The 21,825-nt window shown below is 37.0% G+C and overlaps 1 protein-coding gene across 2 annotated transcripts in view; it reads right to left on the bottom strand.

Annotated features, from left to right (window-relative positions):
* Positions 1-3,867: 3,867 nt before the first annotated feature.
* MED4 (mediator complex subunit 4) overlaps positions 3,868-21,825 on the bottom strand; it is a 48,858-nt gene continuing 30,900 nt past the window's right edge. For both annotated transcript variants that reach the window (XM_043578776.1, XM_043578775.1), the window contains exons 3-8: positions 17,724-17,790; positions 11,885-12,055; positions 9,836-9,893; positions 8,250-8,336; positions 6,915-7,046; positions 3,868-4,565 (exon numbers count right to left, since the gene is read on the bottom strand). In XM_043578776.1, the coding sequence (XP_043434711.1) occupies positions 4,393-4,565; positions 6,915-7,046; positions 8,250-8,336; positions 9,836-9,893; positions 11,885-12,055; positions 17,724-17,790 (688 nt within the window). In that variant the 3' untranslated portion in view covers positions 3,868-4,392. The remainder of the gene's footprint in view (positions 4,566-6,914; positions 7,047-8,249; positions 8,337-9,835; positions 9,894-11,884; positions 12,056-17,723; positions 17,791-21,825) is intronic.

Below are 21,825 nucleotides of genomic sequence, written 5' to 3'. Positions count from 1 at the left end.
TTCCACATAAGTGAAGTCATATGATATTTGTCTTTCTCTAATTTTGTTTGGCATAATACCCTCTAGTTCCATCCACTTTGTTGCAAATGGCAAGATTTCATTCTTTTTGATTGCTGAGTAATACTCCATTTCATATATATACCACTTCTTCTTTATCTATTCATCTGTTGATGGACATTTGGGCTCTTTCCGTACTTTAGCTATTGTCGATAGTGCTGCTGTATACATTGAGGTGTATGTGCCCCTTTGAAACAGCACACCTGTATCCCTTAAATACCTACTAGTGCAGGTGGGTTGTAGGGTCGTTCTATTTTTAACTTTTTGAGGAACCGCCATACTGTTTTCCAGAATGCACCAGCTTGCATTCCCACCAGCAGTACAAAAGAGATCCTCTTTCTCTGCATCCTCGCCAACATCTGTTGTTGCCTGAGTTGTTAATATTAGCCATTCTGACTGGTGTGAGGTGGTATCTCATTGTGGTTTGGATTTGTATTTCCCTGATGATGAGCCATGTTAAGCATTTTTTCATGTGTCTGTTAGCCATCTGGATGTCTTCTTTGGAAAATTGTCTATTCACGTCTTTTGCCCATTTCTTGACTGCATTCTGCTTTTCGGGTATTGAGTTTGAGAAGTTCTATATAGATTTTGGATACTAACCCTTTATCGGATATGTCATTTGCAAATATCTTCTCCCATTCCATTGGTTGCCTTTTAGTTTTGCTGATTGTTTTTCCTTCATTATGCAGAAGCTTTTTATCTTGATGAGGTCCCAGTTCATTTTTGCTTTTGTTTCCCTTGCCTCGGGACATGTTGAGTGAGAAGCTGCTGCACCTGAGATCAAAGAGGCTTTTACCTGCCTTTTCCTGGCAGATTTTGACGGCTTTCTATCTTACGTTTAAGTCTTTCATCCATTTTGAGTTTTTGTGTATGGTGTAAGAAAGTGGTCCAGGTTCATTCTGCTGCAGGTCACTATCCAGTTTTCCCAACACCATTTGCTGAAGAGAATATTTTTATTTTATTGGATATTCTTTCCTGCTTTGTCAAAGATTAGTTGGCCATATGTTTGTGGATTCACTTCTGGATTCTCTATTCTGTTCCACTCATCTAAGTGTCTGTTTTTGTGCCAGTACCATACTGTCTTGATTACAGCTTTGTAATACAAGTCCCAGATTGTGATGCCTCCAGCTTTAGTTTTCTTTTTCAGGATTGCTTTGGCTATTCAGGGTCTTTTCTGGTTTCATATAAATTTTAGGATTGTTTGTTCTAGCTCTGTGAAGAATGCTGGTGTTATTTTGATAGGAATTGCATTGAATATGTAGATTGCGTTGGGTTGTATCAACATTTTAACAATATTTGTTCTTCCAATCCAGGAGCATGGAATATTTTTTCATTTTTTAAATGTCTTCTTCAATTTCTTTCATAAGCTTTCTATAGTTTTCAGTGTATAGATTTTTCACCTCTTTGGTTAGGTTTATTCCTAGGTATTTTATGATTTTTGGTGCAATTGCAAATGGGATCGATTCCTTGATTTCTCTGTTGCCTCATTATTGGCGTATAGAAATGCAACTGATTTCTGTGCACTGATTTTATATCCTGCGACCTTGCTGAATTCACGTATCAGTTCTAGGAGGTTTTTGGTGGAATCTCTGGGTTTTCCATAGAATATCATGTCAGAGAGACAGAGAATCTTAAGCAGGCTCTGTGGGGGTTGATCTCACAACCATGAGATGTCTTGAGCCAAAATCAAGAGCCACTTAACCAACTGAGCCATCCAGGCACCCCACTAAAGAAATCTTAAGTGCTCTCTTTATAAGGTGCCTCTTCAGACCTTGCTGGGGGTATTAGATATAACATATGATATGTGGATATATCTATATATATCCTGCTTTCTAAAATATTTTTAAAAATCCAAATTGTGAAATACACTTAGACCCCAGGGTTTTGGATGAGAGGTCATAGAACTGCATACATAAATTTAAGGTGAGTCTGTAGATAGCAGTTTGATGTCACATGAGAACACAGAAAGAAGGCAAGCCAATGAGAGACTTGCCAAACCTCCCTACACCTTGAGCTTGGACTTCTAACCTCTGGAACTGTGTGAAAATAAATTCCTGTTTAAGTCATGATTCTGTTTTTGTTGTAGCATACCTAACAAACTAAGCTAACAGGTGGCCTAAATCTCAAAGCTTAAGGAACTGTAACAGAATCAATGAACATTTGCTATTGTGGATTCCCACACTTTCCATGCCTGCCATCCTTGAATTGGAACTTTGGCAGCAACAAAGGCATCTCGTATAACAGGGTCCAGAGTGTGAAGTTAACTTTTGATGTAGAAGACAAAAAATGTTAATATGAAAATTTTCAAATATATCAGAAGTAGAGAATAGTACAATGAACTTCCATACACGCTATACTCAAGAGTCAGCAGGTACCAAGATTTTGCCTTATTTGGTTCAGCTCTCTCCTTTCCACCTCCTTCTTTTCCTTGGCTGCAGTATATATATATTTTAATTAGACAATCAATATTTTATTATACTGTATAATAGACACTGTTATAACCGCAATTTATGTATAGTGGTATGCCATTGGATTCACATTAATACAAAAGTAAAGAAATTGAACTGTGAGGTAATTTATACTTTCAGTTAGAATTCCAAACTAGGATACTCATTTCATTCCACGTATTATTAAAGATATCCTCCTAAAAAATGTACTTTGTTCCCAGGAAATTGCAAAAGTTGGAAGACAAATGTTTTTCTATAGGTCATGTTTCATTTAAATATTAAAAAGGAAAAAAAGCTAGAAAAATCGAATTTGCAGTTCATTGCAAGGATGTGATTAAAAACTATATAGCACCTCAGGAAATACATTCTCATTTAAAAAAAATGTATATATATGTGGATTTTTAAATCCATCCCATCTTTTATCTTTAAAAAAGATAAAGAACCAAAATGTTAATTTCTATGATCTCTAGATAGAATGTTAGTTTTATTTTCTTTGTGCTTTACTATACTTGCTAATGTTCCACTATGGATGTTGTATTACTTTTGCAAATCAGAAACAAAAATTTTTTTAAGTACACTAAAACTAATAAATCAAAATGTAGTTGTGTAAGCACATTATTTAAACATGGAGATTAACCACCAGAATTTAAAACTGCTTAAAAGTGATTCCTTGTGAAAACTGCAGTAAGAGGGAAGGTGAAGACAAGACAGTGCTTTCCATTCTAAAAACTTTCAGCCGATCTGTTAGTCTTAAAATCAGACATTATTATGGTAAGTTTTTTCGAAACAAAGAAATGAAGGAAGGAAGGAAAGAAAGAAGTGAGGGGAGGGAGGGAGGAAGAAAGGGAGAGAGGAAAGAAGGGAGAAAGAAGGAAATCAGAAGTAAAGAAGGAGAGGGGAGAGGGGAGAGGGGAGAGGGGAGAGGGGAGAGGGGAGAGGGGAGAGGGGAGAGGGGAGAGGGGAGAGGGGAGAGGGGAGAGGGGAGAGGGGAGAGGGGAGAGGGGAGAGGGGAGAGGGGAGAGGGGAGAGGGGAGAGGGGAGAGGGGAGAGGGGAGAGGAAAGGAAAGGAAAGGAAAGGAAAGGAAAGGAAAGGAAAGGAAAGGAAAGGAGAGGAAAGGAAAGGAAAGGAAAGGAAATTAACTAGTGGGAAGACTAATGGGAAAAAAAGAAGAAAGCAACAACTTCATTTTATTTCTTCTGAGACTGTCATTATGGGCCTTTGTGAAACCTACCAGTTGTGATTACTAGTTCATGTTCATTCACACTCCAGAATTCTACTTAAGTATGTATAAAATCAAACTGGATTTACAGAAATAATTTCCTACCTACACTAAAGGAATATTTAAATTAAAAAAAATCAGAGTACAAACAAAAATATGTTTATTTACACATATTACAATAATTACAGACAGTAAAATTAAGACAACTTCCCATTACTGTGACAGAAGCTACCAGCCTTCACTTTCAAATGAGGGTTTTGTTATTTTGAGATATGATGCACAGTGATCCACTGCCCTTATTTAAAATGCTTCTCTAAATAATTCCAGGGGCTGATTAGTGATATGTACATGGGTTATTTCCCTCAACTTTTATTTCCAGAAATACTATGTACAAGTCCAACATAACTGGAACAAAACAGGATAGGGCAGCACTGAAATGAGTAATTTTTTTTCCAACAATAAATTTTGATTATTCTTTAAATATTCACTTAGTGGTTTAGAACTGAAACGATAATTTTTGGCTTAAAAAAGAAAGTCCAGTGATTTTTAATGGGCTGCACGGTTCCACTATAGGCAGTATTACCTGGCTTTTTTTTATAGGCTTGCTATTGTGTAAGAAACAGAATTCCACAGTATTCAATTCTGATGAATTTTGTCTTTTATGTTTTTTAATCAGAGTCACTACTACTGCTTGAGGAGTCTGTTGACATAACTTCTACATCATCTTCATTTTCTTTATTATGCCCTGGAGGTTCCAGCAAAAAGTCATTACTGTGATTCGGTGGTAACATATTCATTGACATGTCATTTGACTGCCATGGATATTGTGGAGCAAGGACATCTGGAGAAAACAAAGCATATATAACAACACTTCTACTATTAATTTACTACTTGATTACTCTTCCCTTCATGCACACAACCTGAAGTAAATATTCTTTTTAAGGCCAGGAATCAAAATATACATTTGGCTAAATTAAGAAAAAGCAAATTTATCAAGGAAAAGCATGATATTTTAATAACTAGAACCTGTGTTTTATTTTTTAGGAAATCATGCTTCCATCTAAGTAACTTTATAGAGTCAGTTGACTAATTTTTCTTTTGTAAGACATTCACAATTACAAATAAAATGTTTTCATATATATGCATATATATGTAAATTATATGCAGATTATATCATTCTCTGTCTATTCTCTCTGTAGATTTTAAATAGCTAATATGTACTATACTAAGTATTACAAGTTTAAACTACCTGTTAAGCTTTAAATCCACTCTTCTCCCTGAACCCTGAAAACATCTCCTTTGCCAGCAGCTGCAATGTTAATCTTTGTCAGCAGAGGGCACTGGAGGGACTCTGCAAGGGGAACAGGCCTCTAAGGATCCGATGCGATGTTTTCCTTCTCACTGCGCAGTGCCTGGCTGGCGTGCAGGACATCAAGTGGTGCTGACCACCTAGCAAGTTGCCTGTGGCGTTAAGTCTCACATTACGCCAAAGGTGGCTTCCCAGCAAGGCTCCCTGAAACCCTAGTGGATCACCTCCTGCTTGCCAGCTCTGGCCTGACCTCATCCATCTAACGTCTCTGCCAGCCAGTGGGCCACAGCTATACCCTCTCCACCCAGGCAGGGCACCATGATATGAACAAACAGCCTTGGGATGGGGGTGGGAGGAGCCTCTTCTCAGTTGGGCCCTTCCTTGGGTACTCTATCCTGATCTTAGATGTAGCAGCTGCTCCCACATTTATTACTACTGTATTTTTAAAAAATAGTTCTCTTTACCCTTTAGTAGTATCATCTTGTTACTAGTTAATAATTCTTTAAATTTTCCTTGTTCAGGGGCGCCTGGGTGGCGCAGTCGGTTAAGCGTCCGACTTCAGCCAGGTCACGATCTCGCGGTCCGTGAGTTCGAGCCCGCGTCAGGCTCTGGGCTGATGGCTCGGAGCCTGGAGCCTGTTTCCGATTCTGTGTCTCCCTCTCTCTCTGCCCCTCCCCCGTTCATGCTCTGTCTCTCTCTGTCCCAAAAATAAATAAAAACGTTGGGAAAAAAAATAAATAAATAAAAACAAAAAAAATTTTCCTTGTTCATACTGCTGATGTCCTTTCTGCCTCCTGACTGGGCTGTGACTGGCATATAATACAGTATAATCAAAATGAGGAAAATGAAAAGATATCAAGGTAAATTAATGCACAGTGAGTTCTCAGTTTGTACGTTAGATAAACATGATGTTTACATAGCATTTTCAGTAACACAGGAACATCCTTACAATAAAATATGAAGCAGAAAGCATTATCTAGGGCATGTTTTAAACACTGTAAAAAATACAAGGAAAAAAATGAAATAGGTAAAATATTAAAAGTGATTGCTCAAAAAAACCCATAGTTTTTGGTTTTTATAACCTTTTTTATTAAAACTTATTAAATGTTCTACCAAATGAAAACAAAAGTCACCTACAAAAAATAAACGTTGGGGAACATAAATAAAGGTTAAGAATAACCCAAAACTATACGCAAAACTTGAGGAAGGATGAAATTCAGAATAAACTGAGTTACACAAGAGTGCTGTTTTATTTAGTTATTAAAAAGTCTGTAAAAAGCTTTGTTATTCATTTGGTTACTTTGGAGTTTTTCAGGAGTGGGTTCACTTTGTATTCTTTAAAATGAACATATATATTTCTTATTCTGTTTATATACCATATTTCACAATTTTATTTAAAAAGCTATGTTTAGATCCTAATAATAATAAAAGAGAGGCCTAATGCCCAAGGAAAATAACCTATTAAAAAATGAGAGAAAAGTCGATTTATTGTAGTTTTATAAACTCAAGCTAGAACAATCTTTAAACTAGAGTAAGCAGAGAGCAGGATAATTGGCAGAAAACTTAGCTATTAAAATGAGTTGGGTCATATGCCTGAACGGCTCACTAGGTCAAATATCCGCCTCTAGATTTAGGCTCAGGTTATGATCTCACCATTTGAGTTCAAGTCCTGAGTCATGCTCCATGCTGACCATGCAAAGCCTGCTTGAGATTCCCGCTCTTCCTCTCTCTCTCAAAATAAATAAACAAACTTAAAAAATAAAAGAAAATAAATAAAACAACTTGGGTCTAGAACCTCAAACTTGTTCAACAGCCAGATATTCCATCACCATGTCTGAAAAACCTCAGTCTGTTCGAAAGCATTTTTCTGATCAACATTACCTGGCAATCTGCCTGCTGCAAGTGCATCTCCTGGTAAATGACCATTTACACCATTAGTGGAAGGATTGTTCATTTGACCCAATAATCCACTTCTCATCTCTAAATCAGTTGGGTATGGTCTCCGTGGGTCCCCTAAAAAAACAGACTGCTTTTAATTCAATCATATACAAAATAAGCATTGATACCTTCTCTAAAGAAGTATTGATTTTCCTCGGTTCACTCTGAAAAACTCAAACTACATTTCAATTTTGGAACAAGAAGGTCATCTTATCAACTGTTACTAAGAGCATAATATATTTAAAAATACATGCATTTTGTCTCTGAACCTGCATAGAAATATACTACTCTTTATACAAAGAGAGAGAGAGAGAGAGAGAGAGAGAGAGAGAGAGAGAGAGAGAGAGAAGTCTGTCATTTTAGCAATTCCAGATGACAAATTAAGAAAATTATAACAGTCTTGATTCTTGTAATTTACCTGCATTTCCTAGTAAAGTAACAAATGATACATACTCTTGAGGGAGAATAAATAGATCATGACACACTTCTGTTTATAAGACAGAAAGGACTGACTGGAATGCTTATTTGAAGGACTGTCTAAATTAAAACTTTTTCTAACCAACCGCTTTGATCTTGTCATTTAAAGACTAATTCCTAGAACCTTCCAGCAGAGTATCTAGAGCCAATGTTCATTTCCAATCATGAAGGCATACTGTTTAGTTTGGGGATGATGAAAATTTGGCAGATTTGGGCTTTTTGCTAATACTTCTTACTCGCTCCAGATCACTTACCCCCCCAAACTGGTAATTGGTAAAATACCATTCACAAGTTACTGATGTTGAGAGATTTATCTCCTACTCCTCCCAGAAGACTACTGCTCTACATTAGGTCCTTGTCTTATGTACTGTCAATGTATGTTGCAGTTCATTACTCTTTGCTATTTCTAATTACTCCTGTTCTTTCCAGTCCCATGTATTTGCTGTTGGGTGCTCAGTGCTTCATCTTTATCACCAAAGAGCTGGAATTATCTGCTTCCAAGGCCAGAACCCTTGAGGAAACTCCAATTGTTCTAAAAGGTGGGCTTCTGGCCAGCCCGGGTATTACAGGCATATAAATCTATAGGTTTCGAATCATCACGTATCATCTTGTACTTTTAAACATGAATTTATTATTTTTCTTTAAAAAGGAAAGAAACACAGTTCCTATGGCAACAGCTTTGTAGAAAATCAAACTGATAAAACTCATGGCCCATATTATTCCTTCTAAGATATTAAAGATGTGAAAATCACCTAAGATTTAAAACCACATATGTCTACTTTAAAAAGAGAAGTATTTTACCTGGAACCCAGGTCAGTGGGGCACATACAGCATTACTCGCACTAATCCTATGTGCGTATTTAATTATTTCTTCAGAGGAGATGGCACCTGAAAGTCGAGAGCATAACATGCTAGTCTAGTAACTTACAAGGGCATAAACACGTGCCTCATAGTCACACATCATACTTTATTTTTTATTATCTGTATACAAGATAATCTGAGTTACCTACCTTCCCTAATAAAGCTAATAATATGTATATTGTTAAGCTTAAATCATAGAGATTTCCCAACTAAAGAACAAAACGTCCAGAAAAATCGTCTGACAAAGTGTCAAACTTGGACATTAGCATGATAATGCTATCTCAATTATTAGCTACCATTAAATAGTCTTACTGTTCTGAAAGCAACAGTGAACACAAAGAAAAGAGAGGCAAGAGTGTTTTGTCTCCCAATGACAAAGCTATTAAACTAGAACAGCAGTTCACACTATATCACTCAATTGTTGGCTTACTGTGCCACTAAGGATATAAGTAGATCTAAGTAGAAATAAATCCACAATACATTCATTAGATTCAAAAAGGTAAGCCACTAAATAATATGTATAGCATGACCTGGTTTTTTTTTTTTTTTAGAATATATGTACATATATACTTGTATTGTTCCCATTCTATCTGTATTAAACATCTTTTAAAAAAAAAAAGTGGACACACACCAAACATTAGCAGTAGTTACCTGAAACAGGAAAAGAAGAAGAAAGTTAGACAACTCTGAGGTGACTAAAGGTAAATCATCTACGAAACCATTAAAGTAACCAAGTTTGGGGCACCTTGGTTGGTTGAGCTCAGTTGGCTGAGGGTCTGATTTCGGCTCAGGTCATGATCTCACAGTTTGTGGGTTCGAGCCGTGTGTTGGGCTCTGTGCTGACAGCTCAGAGCCTGGAGCCTGCTTTGGATCTGTGTCTCCCTCTCTCTCTGCCACCCCCCACCCCCCGACTCACACACTGTCTCTCTCTCCTTCAAAAATAAACATTAAAAAAAAAAATTAAAAAAACAAAAGTAACCAAATTTTCATTGTAACTCTACTTTTAGTACACAAACTAAAAAATCCAAAATGGAAGTCTTTTAAGGAGAGAAGGAGGACAGGAAAAGAAGGTCTGCTGGGCTTCTGCACCATTAAATGTGTACACACCCCAAAGCCACATCTAGTTCTGACTTCATGACACTCTAGTCCTGCTCCATTTGTCCACTGCACATTCTCTTTCACTTTTGCAAGATCCATCTTTTCCAAGATCTATCTCAAATCCCACTTGCTTCCAGATCACAGTTCTTTTCCCTTCTCCCAACAACTTTATACATTCATTGTCATTACTGTGCATTTGGATACAAAGTCATAACTTGCCATATGTTACTGCTTCTTATAACCTGAGAAAGGTGTGATGTCTCCTCAGTAATACATAGCTCAGTGCTAGAACCTAGCACTTTACAATAAAAATTTATTGGAACCATTTCAAAAGTAGCAAATGATTACCAGTTAACACTCTCATCTGCTTCTTCAAACAAAAACTTGGATTTTTCAGAAAGTCGTTCAGTGTTTCCCACTGTACTAACCTTTTCTTGCTTTTTCTATTGATTTGAGTTTTTCTTTTGCTTGGTAAACAGCTGTTGCCTAATTTGAACATTAAAAAAAGAAGTACGGTTTATTCTTAACTATATCAAACAGTTTTTGGCTTAATTCACAAAATCATTAATTCCATATGAACAACATGGAAAATTTAGAAATCCCCACAATTTATCTGTAATGTTCTCAAACATGTGGGTATCATTTGTATCAGTTAATGAAAGAAATAATATATGTCCATGAATCAGTCTCCATTCACAAATTCTATCACAAACATGCAAAAGAGATTCTGACCACATACCACCCCAAGAGCATTCGGGTTCAAGGATAAAATATCAAAATGTTTTTTTAGTTTGTAAGATACATTCTTGGATTGATGATCTTATTCATTTATACATTACCACTATCTCTAAGCTTAATGACTACTATAATGAAAACACCCACAACCACCCCCCACTCCCACTGGAAAGATACATGAAAGGGTAAAATGAAGTTAAGCTAGTATGTATATGCATCTTCAACTGTAACACAGTGGTTAGGAGTATGGAGACAGAGAGAAGTAGGTTTAAGTTCCATCTCCCTACTTTTCACTCTCCCTGGGCAAAGTAGTTATCAATTTAAAATCTCAGTTTCTTCATCTGTAAAATGGAATGGTACTAACCTCGTATAATTAAGAAGATTAAGTTAAAACATTTAAAGTGCAAGCAAGCACAAGGCCTGATGCACAAGTGCTCAATGTTAGTTGCTATTACCTAAATCATAAAATTCAGTCTTTTTATGGTCCTTGTGTTAACTCTATTTAACTCCATAATTATATTTTTGGAAATCTAAAGAACATAATCTGAAATGCAGAAGAAAAACAAAGTTTTTTTTGCAATGATATTCATCAAAGTATTATTTTGTAACAGTAAGTTGGAAAACTAAACAAAATGGATACAATATACGAAAAATCCCTCAGTTTTAACAAATGGTAATAGAACACCAGTTGGTATCCTACTAATTACAAGATACAAAACGAATTCCTCAGAGGGGGGAAAAAAAACTATGTTGTACACCTGAAACTAAAGTAACATGGTGTATCAACTATACTTTGATTTAAGAAACAATTATAAGCCTACTGGGAAATTAAAAAAAATAAAAGAATACACCTGAGACTGAAATGAAAAGCAAAAAACTATGAATAACAGCACAGAGGGACTGACGGCATTTTTTCCCTCCTCTTTCTACTTTTCTGTATTCTCTGAATATCTTTTGATAAGCAAGTATTACTTTCCTAATGGAAAATAGATTTTACTATTTTTTTTTTTAAAGCATTTACTTGGGGTCATTTTTTCAGCAGGAATGGTTAATTTACCCTGAACCACTCAGGTTTCTATTTATTGGAGCCCATTTGGACACATTTTGAAGATTCATCAGGGATAAGGATTCCAGCAGTGTCTGGTCCATATGAGAATCAAACTCAGCTATTTCTGTAATATCACCATATAGCAATTACATTAGTTAGTATTTAGTGAAATAACCGGGTAAATATGAGCAAAGAAATTGCTTTTTTGAAATAGTAGCCAAGAACTAGAGTCCTGGGGACATATGCCCAAATCCACCTAGTTTAAAATGGAGGATGAAATAAGTTAATGTCAGTTTTAACCAATTTATAAAATTGGTACATATTTCTACTGATTTCAAAATATTTTTAAAGTTGAAGTAAAGATTTAGATTACTAATAACTGAAAACTTCTATCAGGACAGGATAAAAGTACAACTTCTATTAATTCAATTCAATTCCATTAGTTCTATTAATTCAACACTGTGAAATCTTTAAATGATGAAAATATGGTTCAAAAGTAATGCAGACTACCTTAAAACATTAAGTTAAAAAGGGATGACAATGGCCTTTCATTCAAACTGTCAAGTTCTCATTTTTACACTTAGGAAATTAAGTTTTCTGCCAATTCAAAATACTTTAAAACAGATTTATTTTTCAGAAATAAATTAAACAATATCCCCCCTTTTTTTTTTTACCTCCTCTTCTATGAACTTACCAATATTTGCTCTGCTTCCTTTAGCTGTTTTTGTAGTTGTTGAATATCACTGTCTCTCTTCTCTACTTCCTTTTCTAAAACTTGCATTTCATGATGGATTTTTCCCTGATTAAGTGCCAATTTCATCAGTTCTTGAAATTCCCCATCTCTGTGAATTAACAACTCCAGGACCTATCAGATATTGATTAAAGCAGACAACAGAATATTGAAAAGTGGCATTCCAATGAAACAAAGAGTCTACATGTAAATTGGCTAGGCTATAAAATGTTAACACCTCCAAAGTATTATTCTAATCAATGTTAAGAATAAAAATAGCCTACTTCTGATTATTTTGGAAAAAAGATGATGAAGACTTTTTACTTTTTCTCATTACATGCTATTCTTTCATGCAAATAAGAACTACCAATATGCCAAAATGAGGTTTATTCACTTCCCAGGAAAGATAAAATTTTTGTGTATCCCTAAAAATACAAAATAAACAGCCTGATTTAAAAAATGAGCAAAGCTGGGGCGCCTGGGTGGTGCAGTCGGTTAAGCGTCCGACTTCAGCCAGGTCACGATCTCGCGGTCCGTGAGTTCGAGCCCCACGTCGGGCTCTGGGCTGATGGCTCAGAGCCTGGATCCTGTTTCCGATTCTGTGTCTCCTTCTCTCTCTGCCCCTCCCCCGTTCATGCTCTGTCTCTCTCTGTCCCAAAAATAAATAAACGTTGAAAAAAAAATTTTTAAAAATGAGCAAAGGAAAACTGATGCAAGCCACTCTGGAAAACACTATGGAGGTTCCTCAAAAAATTAAAAATAGAACTACCCTACAACCCAGCAATTGCATAACTAGGTATTTATCCAAGGGATACAGGTATGCTGTTTCGAGGGGGCACACGCACCCCACTGTTTATAGCAGCACTATTAACAATGGCCAAAGTATGTAAAGAGCCCAAATGTCCATTGATGGATGAACGGATACAGACGATGTGGTATATACATATACAATGGAGTTATTACTCGGCAATCAAAAAGAACGAAATCTCGTCATTTGCAACTATGTGGATGGAACTAGAGGGTATTATGCTAAGCGAAATTAGTCAGAGAAAGACAAATATTATATGACTTCCCTCCTATGAGGACTTTAAGACACAGAACAGATGAACACAAGGGAAGGGAAGCAAAAATATAAAAACAAGGAGGGGGACAAAACATAACACTCTTTAATATGGAGAACAGAGGGTTATGGGAAGGGTTGTGGGAGGGGGGATGGGCTAAATGGGTAAGGGGCATTAAGGAATCTATCTATTCTTGAAGTCACTGTTGCACTATATGCTAACTAATTTGGATGTGAATTTTTTAAAAAATTTAAATTTTTAAATAAGTGTAAAGGAAATGAATAGACCTTTTTCTAAAGACATACAAATGAACAAAGGTACATGAAAAGGTGCTCAACATCACTAATTACCAGGGAAATGCAAATCAAAACCACAACTGGATATCACCTCATACCAGTTACAACAGTTGTAATAAAAAAAAAAAAAAAAAAAAGATAACAACGTTGGTGAGGAGGTGGAGAAAATGGAACCTTCATGCACTAGTGGTAGGAAACCCACTGTGGGAAACAGTATAGAAGTTATTACTTCAAGAGTTAAAAGAGAACTACCAGATGATCCACCAATTCTACTTCTGGTTACTCACCTGAAGAAAATGAAATTATTATCTCAAAAAGGTATCTGCACTCTTATATTCACTGCAGCATTATTTACAATAGCCAATATAGAAAGCAAACTATCCATCAATATATGAATGGATAAAGGACATGCTGTATGTAAGTTTTTATTTAAGTTCCAGCTAGTTAACATACACTGTAATATTAGTTTCAGGTGTACAATATAGTGATTCAACCTTCACATACAATGTCTGGTGCTCATCACAAGTGCCCTCCTTAATCCCCACTCCCTTAACAACCACTCCTCTGGTAACCATCAGTTTGCTCTCCAAAGCTAAGAGTCTGTTTCTTGGTTTTCCTCTTTTTTTCTTCCCTATGATTGTTTGTTTTATGTCTTAAATTCCATCTGAGTGAAATTACGTGGTAATTGTCTTTCTGACTTATTTTCCTTAGCATAATACTCTCTAGCTCCATCCATGTCGTTACAAATGGCAAGATTTCACCCCCCCCCTTTTTAAAAAATTTTTTTAAAAACATTTATTCACTTTTTGACAGAGAGAGATAGTGTGAGTGGGGGAAGGACTGAGAGAGGGAGACACAGAATCCAAAGCAGGCTCCAGGCTCTGAGCACCCCTTGGGGCTTGAACCCATGAACTGTGAGATTATGACCTGAGCTAAAGTAGGATGCTTAACCGACCCGCATTCCTTTTTTATGGCTGAGTAATATTCCTGTGTGTGTATATGTGTGTGTGTGTGTGTCTGTCTTCTTTACCCATTCATCAACTGATGGACATTTGGGCTTTTTCCAGAATTTGGCTATTGTTGATAATGGTGCTGTAAACACCAGGGGCATGTATCCCTTTATATTAGTAGAAAATGTGTGGATGTACACACACAGATAGAGAAATACTATTCAGCCATAAAAAAGAAGGAAATCTTATCATTTGTGACAATAAGGATAGACCTTGAAGCCATTATATTAAGTGAAAAAAGTCAGCAAGAGAAAGACAAATACTGCACGATCTCATTTGTATGTGGAATCTACAAGAGACAAACTCAGGGGCGCCTGGGTGGCGCAGTCAGTTAAGCCTCCGACTTCAGCCAGGTCACGATCTCGCGGTCCGTGAGTTCGAGCCCCGCGTCAGGCTCTGGGCTGATGGCTCGGAGCCTGGAGCCTGTTTCCGATTCTGTGTGTCCCTCTCTCTCTGCCCCTGCCCCGTTCATGCTCTGTCTCTCTCTGTCCCAAAAATAAATAAACGTTGAAAAAAAAAAAAAATTAAAAAAAAAGAGACAAACTCAGAAAAAGAAATCCGATTGGTGGTTGCCATGGGAGGGGGTGGGTAAAATGGGTGAAGCTGATCAAAAGGTACAAACTTACGCTTATAAGAAGTAAGTTCTGGGATGCAATGTACAGAAATGGTGACTATAGTTAACGATATTACATTGTATACTTGAAAGTTGCTAAGACAGAAAATTTTTGCAACTTAAAGTTTGTAAAAATGTACAGAGAAATGGGGCACCTGGTTGGCTCAATTGGTTAAGTGTATGACTTTTGATTTCAGCTCAGGTCACGATCTCACGGTTTGTGAGATCAAACCCCGCATCAGCCTGCTTGGGATTCTCTCCCTCTCTTCCCCTTCTCCACACACACACACTCTCAAATAAACTTAAAACATATATATATAAAACTCACACTAAACCTGTGATTTCATTCATAGTATTGCTTTACAATGAAGATGGTTAAAAAAGAGCAATTTCCAAAAATAGTAAATAGGTGGTATGTAGATACAACCTTTGACCTATGAAGGTTAAAAAGCATAAAACAGAAAGTCTGGGTCCAAATCTCTAGTCTTTCGTTTACCAGGGATAGAGTAACAGCACCTTATCACATAAGGTTATTGTGAGGATTTATGATATAATGCATGTAAAGTACACACAGGAAGAGCCCAATAAAGGCTAGCTATCATCATCACTACCCCACTAGAGAATTAAGATGCAATCTTACCTAAATACCCTTACTTAACTGTGCGAAGTGGGGAATAATACTTCAAGAAAGGAAATGGCTATCAAAATTCAGAACCAATTTTAAAACTGTTAACAAAAATTTGTTAAAGAGTAAAAAGTATAGACCTGCCTCTTCAAGTTCCTTTCGATATGAAGTTCTTCTCATTTTTATAGGACTCAGACAAAGACTGAGCTATATCCTCTGTCCATGTATTAAAAGTATTTACTTTGAATAATAGTTTCTTCTATAAAAAGTAGTATATTCTACTTAATATACCTACAGTCCCTATTCTTCTCAAGTCACAAGAGAAAGCAGGGTTTCCACTTCTATAAAAGTATATTTAAAAAGTTATTAACCAACTTGTTGTTTCACAACACGTTTCAAGAAGTTTATAGTTTGACCTATATTGTATACTACCATAGAGCAGTAAAGATTCTTTGGAGATTTTATTGTTGAGTAGAGAAAAATTATTCAACTGAAGTCAGACCTCGATTCTAGTTCTATTCATCCATCAACCTCTAGTTCACTTATCCACTCTGGAACTCAAGCTCTTTTATAACACAGGAGGTTATAAAGACCATTAATGTCCCTTCTAAGTAAAATTCTACATACATGAAAATATGAATATTCAAATAAAATGGAGGCTAGAAAATTTTCAAATGGGCACATCACACTAATATTTAACAGTTTCAATGAAAATTCACAGTACTAAGTATAACATTTAATTCTGTTCCAGAGTGGTGATGATAACTATCCACCATTACTAAGCTCTCCCTATGTATACTTAAGAATGCAGTATAATACATCCTCACAACAACCTTATACGACAAGGTACTGTTATTTTTAAGGACAGAACTGTTAGTTTTTAAAAAGTATAAGAAATATTAGTGCTGATAAGACAGGTGTTAGTTATGACCTACTGAATCATCTGTGTGCCTGGCTCATAGCAAGCATATAATTGCCTAGGAAGTAAAGTTAGAACTTATATTTCATTTTGCTTATTTTGTAATTCTTAGTTGGCTTCACAGGTATTTATGAATAAAGTATCTGAGACTAGCATTCTTTTATTACCATATTTCTCTATAAGCTTTTTCTAAAAACAAAATAAGCAATATACAAAGAACAACTTTAATATCCCTAAAATTACCAACTTACACTACCTGTAGCCTTATCTAATTCCCCCCTCTCTTCCTGAGGGCATTAATCCTTGAAGAAAACAGTTTTCTGACACTTCACTACTGACAATCAACCCAATTTCTCTGCCCTCAAAACATATGATAAAATTAAAATGATGAAGGGGTGGAAAGTAAAGAGAAAAGATCTATTAGAGATTTCTCCTGTCTCACATCATTAAATAGGCTAATTCTTCCTATCTGTTTCCTCTTAAATTTTTTTTTTAATTATGGCAAAAAAACACAAAGTGACATTTACCCTCTTCTTTAAAAGGTTTCTGGGTCAGAAAATCAATCTCACTGTAGAAGATTACAAAGCACAGAAAGGAATAAAGAAAATAAAAACTACTTATAAACTTAAAATCTACAAAATAACTTCTATTAATAGTTGTATGCTCTTTTATTTCTATTCATTTTCAAGATTGCAGTAGGGGGACAAGCCTATAATAAAAGGTTTATGGGAGCATTAACTTTCTTTATTCCAAATATTGTTTTAATATCCATTTAACAAGCCTTTGCTGGTTAATTCAAAAGACAAAAATGAATAAATGTGTAACTACAACTATAAGAGAAAATACTATTCACCCTTAGACAACTATTTGCGTCTTAAGCAGTATGACCTTATATAAGAGATTCAAAGAAAGTATCAATTTAAAAGTTGTAATTAATAATTTAATAGAATTCAATCTTCCTATTTTCAAACAAAGTAAATGTAAGTAGGAAAACTGCAGTAAATAATGGGGATTTCTTGTTTGTAATTTAAAAAAAATTTTTTTTCAACGTTTATTTATTTTTGGGACAGAGAGAGACAGAGCATGAACGGGAAGGGGCAGAAAGAGAGGGAGACACAGAATCGGAAAGAGGCTCCAGGCTCTGAGCCATCAGCCCAGAGCCTGACGCGGGGCCCGAACTCACGGACCGCGAGATCGTGACCTGGCTGAAGTCGGACGCTTAACCGACTGCGCCACCCAGGCGCCCCTCTTGTTTGTAATTTAAAAAGAAGCCACTTACCTGGTTTTCCTCATCAGGCGGCAACAACTTTTGGTTTCTTGAAATTGCCAGCATTTCTATAAGTTCTCTAGAAAAAGCAAAACAAAAAACAAAACACCTTCGCAAAGCAAATACAGTAGAAGCCTTCTCAACTATCTCTACCTAACTGACTTACTGGATTCATGGTACCCACAGTGCGCTGAGTATTCACAGCCACTGCTCCACGGTGACTATGCGCTTGGGCTCTCACCAGCTTCAAGACTCAGTTTTGAGTGTTACCAGATGCATCTATGCAAGTTTTACTTACTAGTGTAATTACATAAATACCAATGAAATATGACTGCCAACAGAGAAGAGCTGTTTCTATAAAAACCTAAGCTGAATGCTGGGGAAAGACTCAAGAGATGTCTGCAAAGGCCTACTTCAAAGAAGCAGGGAAAGTCATAACAAATTCAGCAAGAGTCTGCCCTAAGACTGTTTGATGAGCATCTAAGTTCTCATTTCACTTTATCATTCATTTAAAGTAATCTCTACACCCAACATGGGGCTCGAATCCACAATCCTGAGATCAAGAATTGCGTGCTCTACTGATTGAGCCAGCCAGGCACCCCTCATTTCACTTTAAAGAAACAAACTAGAAACTGGTAGACTTTGCATTATGGATGGTTTATGCAAGAAAAACTCCTACATTCAGCACATTGGCCATGCCCCTTCATTTACATATCATCCAGGGCTGTTTTCCCACTATAATGGCAGAATAGGGTAGTTGCAGCAGAAAATTTATAGCTTGCAAAAATCAAAAATATTTATTATCTGGCCATTCCTCTACAGAAAAAGTTCTCTGACACCTGTCTTAGATGAAAAGATTAGTGAAAACATAAGTTTATATGCTTTAAGGTAAAATAAAAAAAATTAAGGAGTAGATGAATCATTTTTTTAATCATTTTCTACTTTAATTGAATTTTTTTTATAAAGTTTATTTCTTTTAAGAGCATATGCACATGCGTGGAAGAGAGGCAGAGAGAAGGGGAGAGAGAGAGAGAATCCCAAGCAGTGGGGCTCGAACTCACAAACCACGAGATCATGACCCTGAGCTGAAATCAAGAGTTGGACGCTTAACCAACTGAGCCACGCAGGTGCTCCTAATTGAATTTTCAAAAAAATTTTTGACGTTTATTTATTTATCGAGAGAGAGAGAGAGAGAGAGAGAGAGCGAGCGAGCGAGCAGGGGAGAGGCGGAGAGGGAGTCATAGAATCCGAAGCAGGTTCCAGGCTCTGAGATGTCAGCACAGAGCCGACACAGGGCTTGAACCCACAAACCCTCAGATCGTGACCTGAGCTGAAGTTGGACGTTTAACTGACTGAGCCATCCAGGAGCCCCTGAATATTTTAATTAACCGAACAGGTTATCAACTAAGAGGGATTCTTACATATAATAAAATCCTATCTTTCTGGAATGAGCATTTACTAGATATACCAATTTTCCTACACGAAACTTGGTATAAATATACACATTCTAAAATATATCACAGTATTAAAAAGTATATCACAGTATAAAATATGTCACAGGTAGTATCTATATATTAGCTTCAAACTTGCTAACAGATGGACTCCAGAAATTATGCAAGAGGCACAGCTGCACAATTAGCTACCTGACACGACCAGTCAGCCCCAGTGTTGGTACCTTCTTGCTGGCTGCTAGGCTATCTTCATCTTCCTATTTCCATCTTCCTACTCCTACCTTCATACGGTTTTCCTGGATGGTGCCAACTGGACCCAACCTTCCCCACTACTAGGTTCTAGTACCACTGTGTATGAATTTGCTAATTAATGAAAAAGGGGGATATGGCAATGGAAAGTCTTCATTCACCCATTCATTAAATATTTCTTGAGTGCCTCTTACGTGCCAGGCACTTTCTAGATGCTTGAGTTATAAAAGCAAACAATGGAGGGGTGCCTGGGTGGCTCAGTTGGTTGAGCATCTGACTCTTGGTTTCAGCTCAGGTCATAATCTCACAGTTCGTGGGATCAAGCCCCCAGTTGGGCTCTGTACTGACAGTGCAGAGCTTGCTTGAGATTCTCTCTCTTCCTCTTTCCTTGGCCATCCTCTCACTCACACATGTACACACACACTTTCTCTCTCTCTCTCTCTCAAAATACATAAATAGACATTTAAAAAAAAGCCAGTGAACAATGGAATTTAAATTCTAATACAGGAGACAAAAATAACCAAGAAAACAGGTAAATAAAACTAAGGTTATAAGGGTTGGGAAGAAAATAAAGCAGAACGTCAGTGAGCTGGTCTGGCTACTTACACTGGGTAGGGTCAGGAAAGGATTCTCCAAGTGAGAGGAGCCAGCCATGAGGGAAGAATGCTTGTAAAAAGTCACAGCTAGTTCAGGAGCCCAAAGATGGTTTGAAGAAGTGTGGCCAGAACATAGTATGCACTGGGGAGCAGGATACAAAATGAGGACAAGGGGAGGGAAGGAGGGAGGGGCCAGACTACTGTGTCAGGTCCTTGTAGGTCATGGTAAAGGATCAGTGTATCATTCCAGAGAATGAGAAGCAACTGGATCATTTTAAGCTGGGAAATGATATGACCTGATTTATGTTTTAAAACAAGCTAAGCTATCTGGAGAACAGATTGTAAGAGGGCTAGAATGGAAATGAAGCTAGGTGGCTTCTGCAATGTTCCAGGCAAAAAATGACATTGGCTTTGACTGGGTCTGAGCCACTAGGATTTAGTAATGGTAACAGGTGAAACATGTACAGACTCAGAATATATTTTGGAGGTAGAGCTGGCAAGACAATGATGGATTAAACAAACATTTCATGAAAGTAGCATGTTATATTAATCATTTTCTGTACCCCATAGAGGAGATATAAACACTTGAGAATCTCTGATCTATATAAAGGCTGGTTTCGGGGTGGGAGAGGTGGGCACTGGGGGGGTATGGTGGGAGATGTGGAATGAGCCTTTTCCGCCTTTCTTGCAAATCTGGGAGTATAAATCCACAGAGAACCATAAAAGGGCTTGCCCTAGGCACAGAACTACAGGGGGAAAGAGAAAGCTATAAGACAGTACGTTCAGTAACCATCTAGAACAAAGTGGAAACTTCTGTCTTCCCCAATGGTAAAAAGAGGCTGAAGGAAGCCCTGAGCCCACTCTCTGGTTACAGGTGTGGGAGACAGAGCCCCGTCCTCGTTTAGAAAAAATTAGAATCCATCCACAATTCCCCTTAGAAACATAATTTAGATGGGGGTTAGGTTGGGTATTAGTGGTATTACAGTTCAGGTAAATTATAGGTAAACAGAATTAATAGGCTGCTGTGGAAACCTCAAGACTCCTATCAACATGGTTTGTGAGGGACAATGAGTTCTGAGTTGCAAACACGTTAAGAAAAACTTTTAGGGACGTCTAGACGGCTCAGTCGGTTAAGCATCCAACTTTGGCTCAGGTTATGAACTTGCCATCCATGAATCCAAGCCCCACGTTGGGCTCTGTGCTGACAGCTCAGAACCTGAAGCCTATCTCCCTATCTCTCTGTCCTTCCCCTGCTCACACTCTGTCTCTCTCTCTCTTTCTCTCTCAAAAATAATTAAAAATAAAAAAAAAAAACTTTTAGACAATTTGTTTAAATTTTTTTTAATGTTTAATTTTGAGAGAGAGGGAGAGAGAGAGAGACAGAGCACAAGCAGGGGAGGAGCAGAGAGAGAGGAAGACACAGAATCTGAAACAGGTTCCAGGCTCTGAGCCATCAGCACAGAGCCCGACGCGGGGCTCGAACTCACAAACTGCAAGATCATGACCTGAGCCGAAGCTGGACGCTCAACCGACTGAGCCACCCAGGCACCCCAGACTACAATTTGTTGTGTTTTTTTTTAAATTCATCTAAAGACTACCTCATTCTATCATATTTTCCAAAGTAATAAAATATACTAAAAAGCTATATAACCAGGTAACAGTAAAAGATACGTCCTAATTTCAAACTTACTATTTTCTAAAAGCCAAGAAGTTATACTAGTGAGTTTTCTTTTCATTTTTTTTCATAACAAATGCAAACACGAGAAAAATTTCATTAAGAGGATAATGACAAATTTCAGATTACAGAATCAGTATATG

The sequence above is a fragment of the Prionailurus bengalensis genome, chromosome A1 (genome assembly GCF_016509475.1).
Source record: "Prionailurus bengalensis isolate Pbe53 chromosome A1, Fcat_Pben_1.1_paternal_pri, whole genome shotgun sequence".
In the NCBI taxonomy this organism is placed as follows: Eukaryota; Metazoa; Chordata; class Mammalia; order Carnivora; family Felidae; genus Prionailurus; species Prionailurus bengalensis.
The sequence above is the reverse complement of the archived record's forward strand: the minus strand, read 5'-3'. Positions and strand labels throughout refer to the sequence as shown.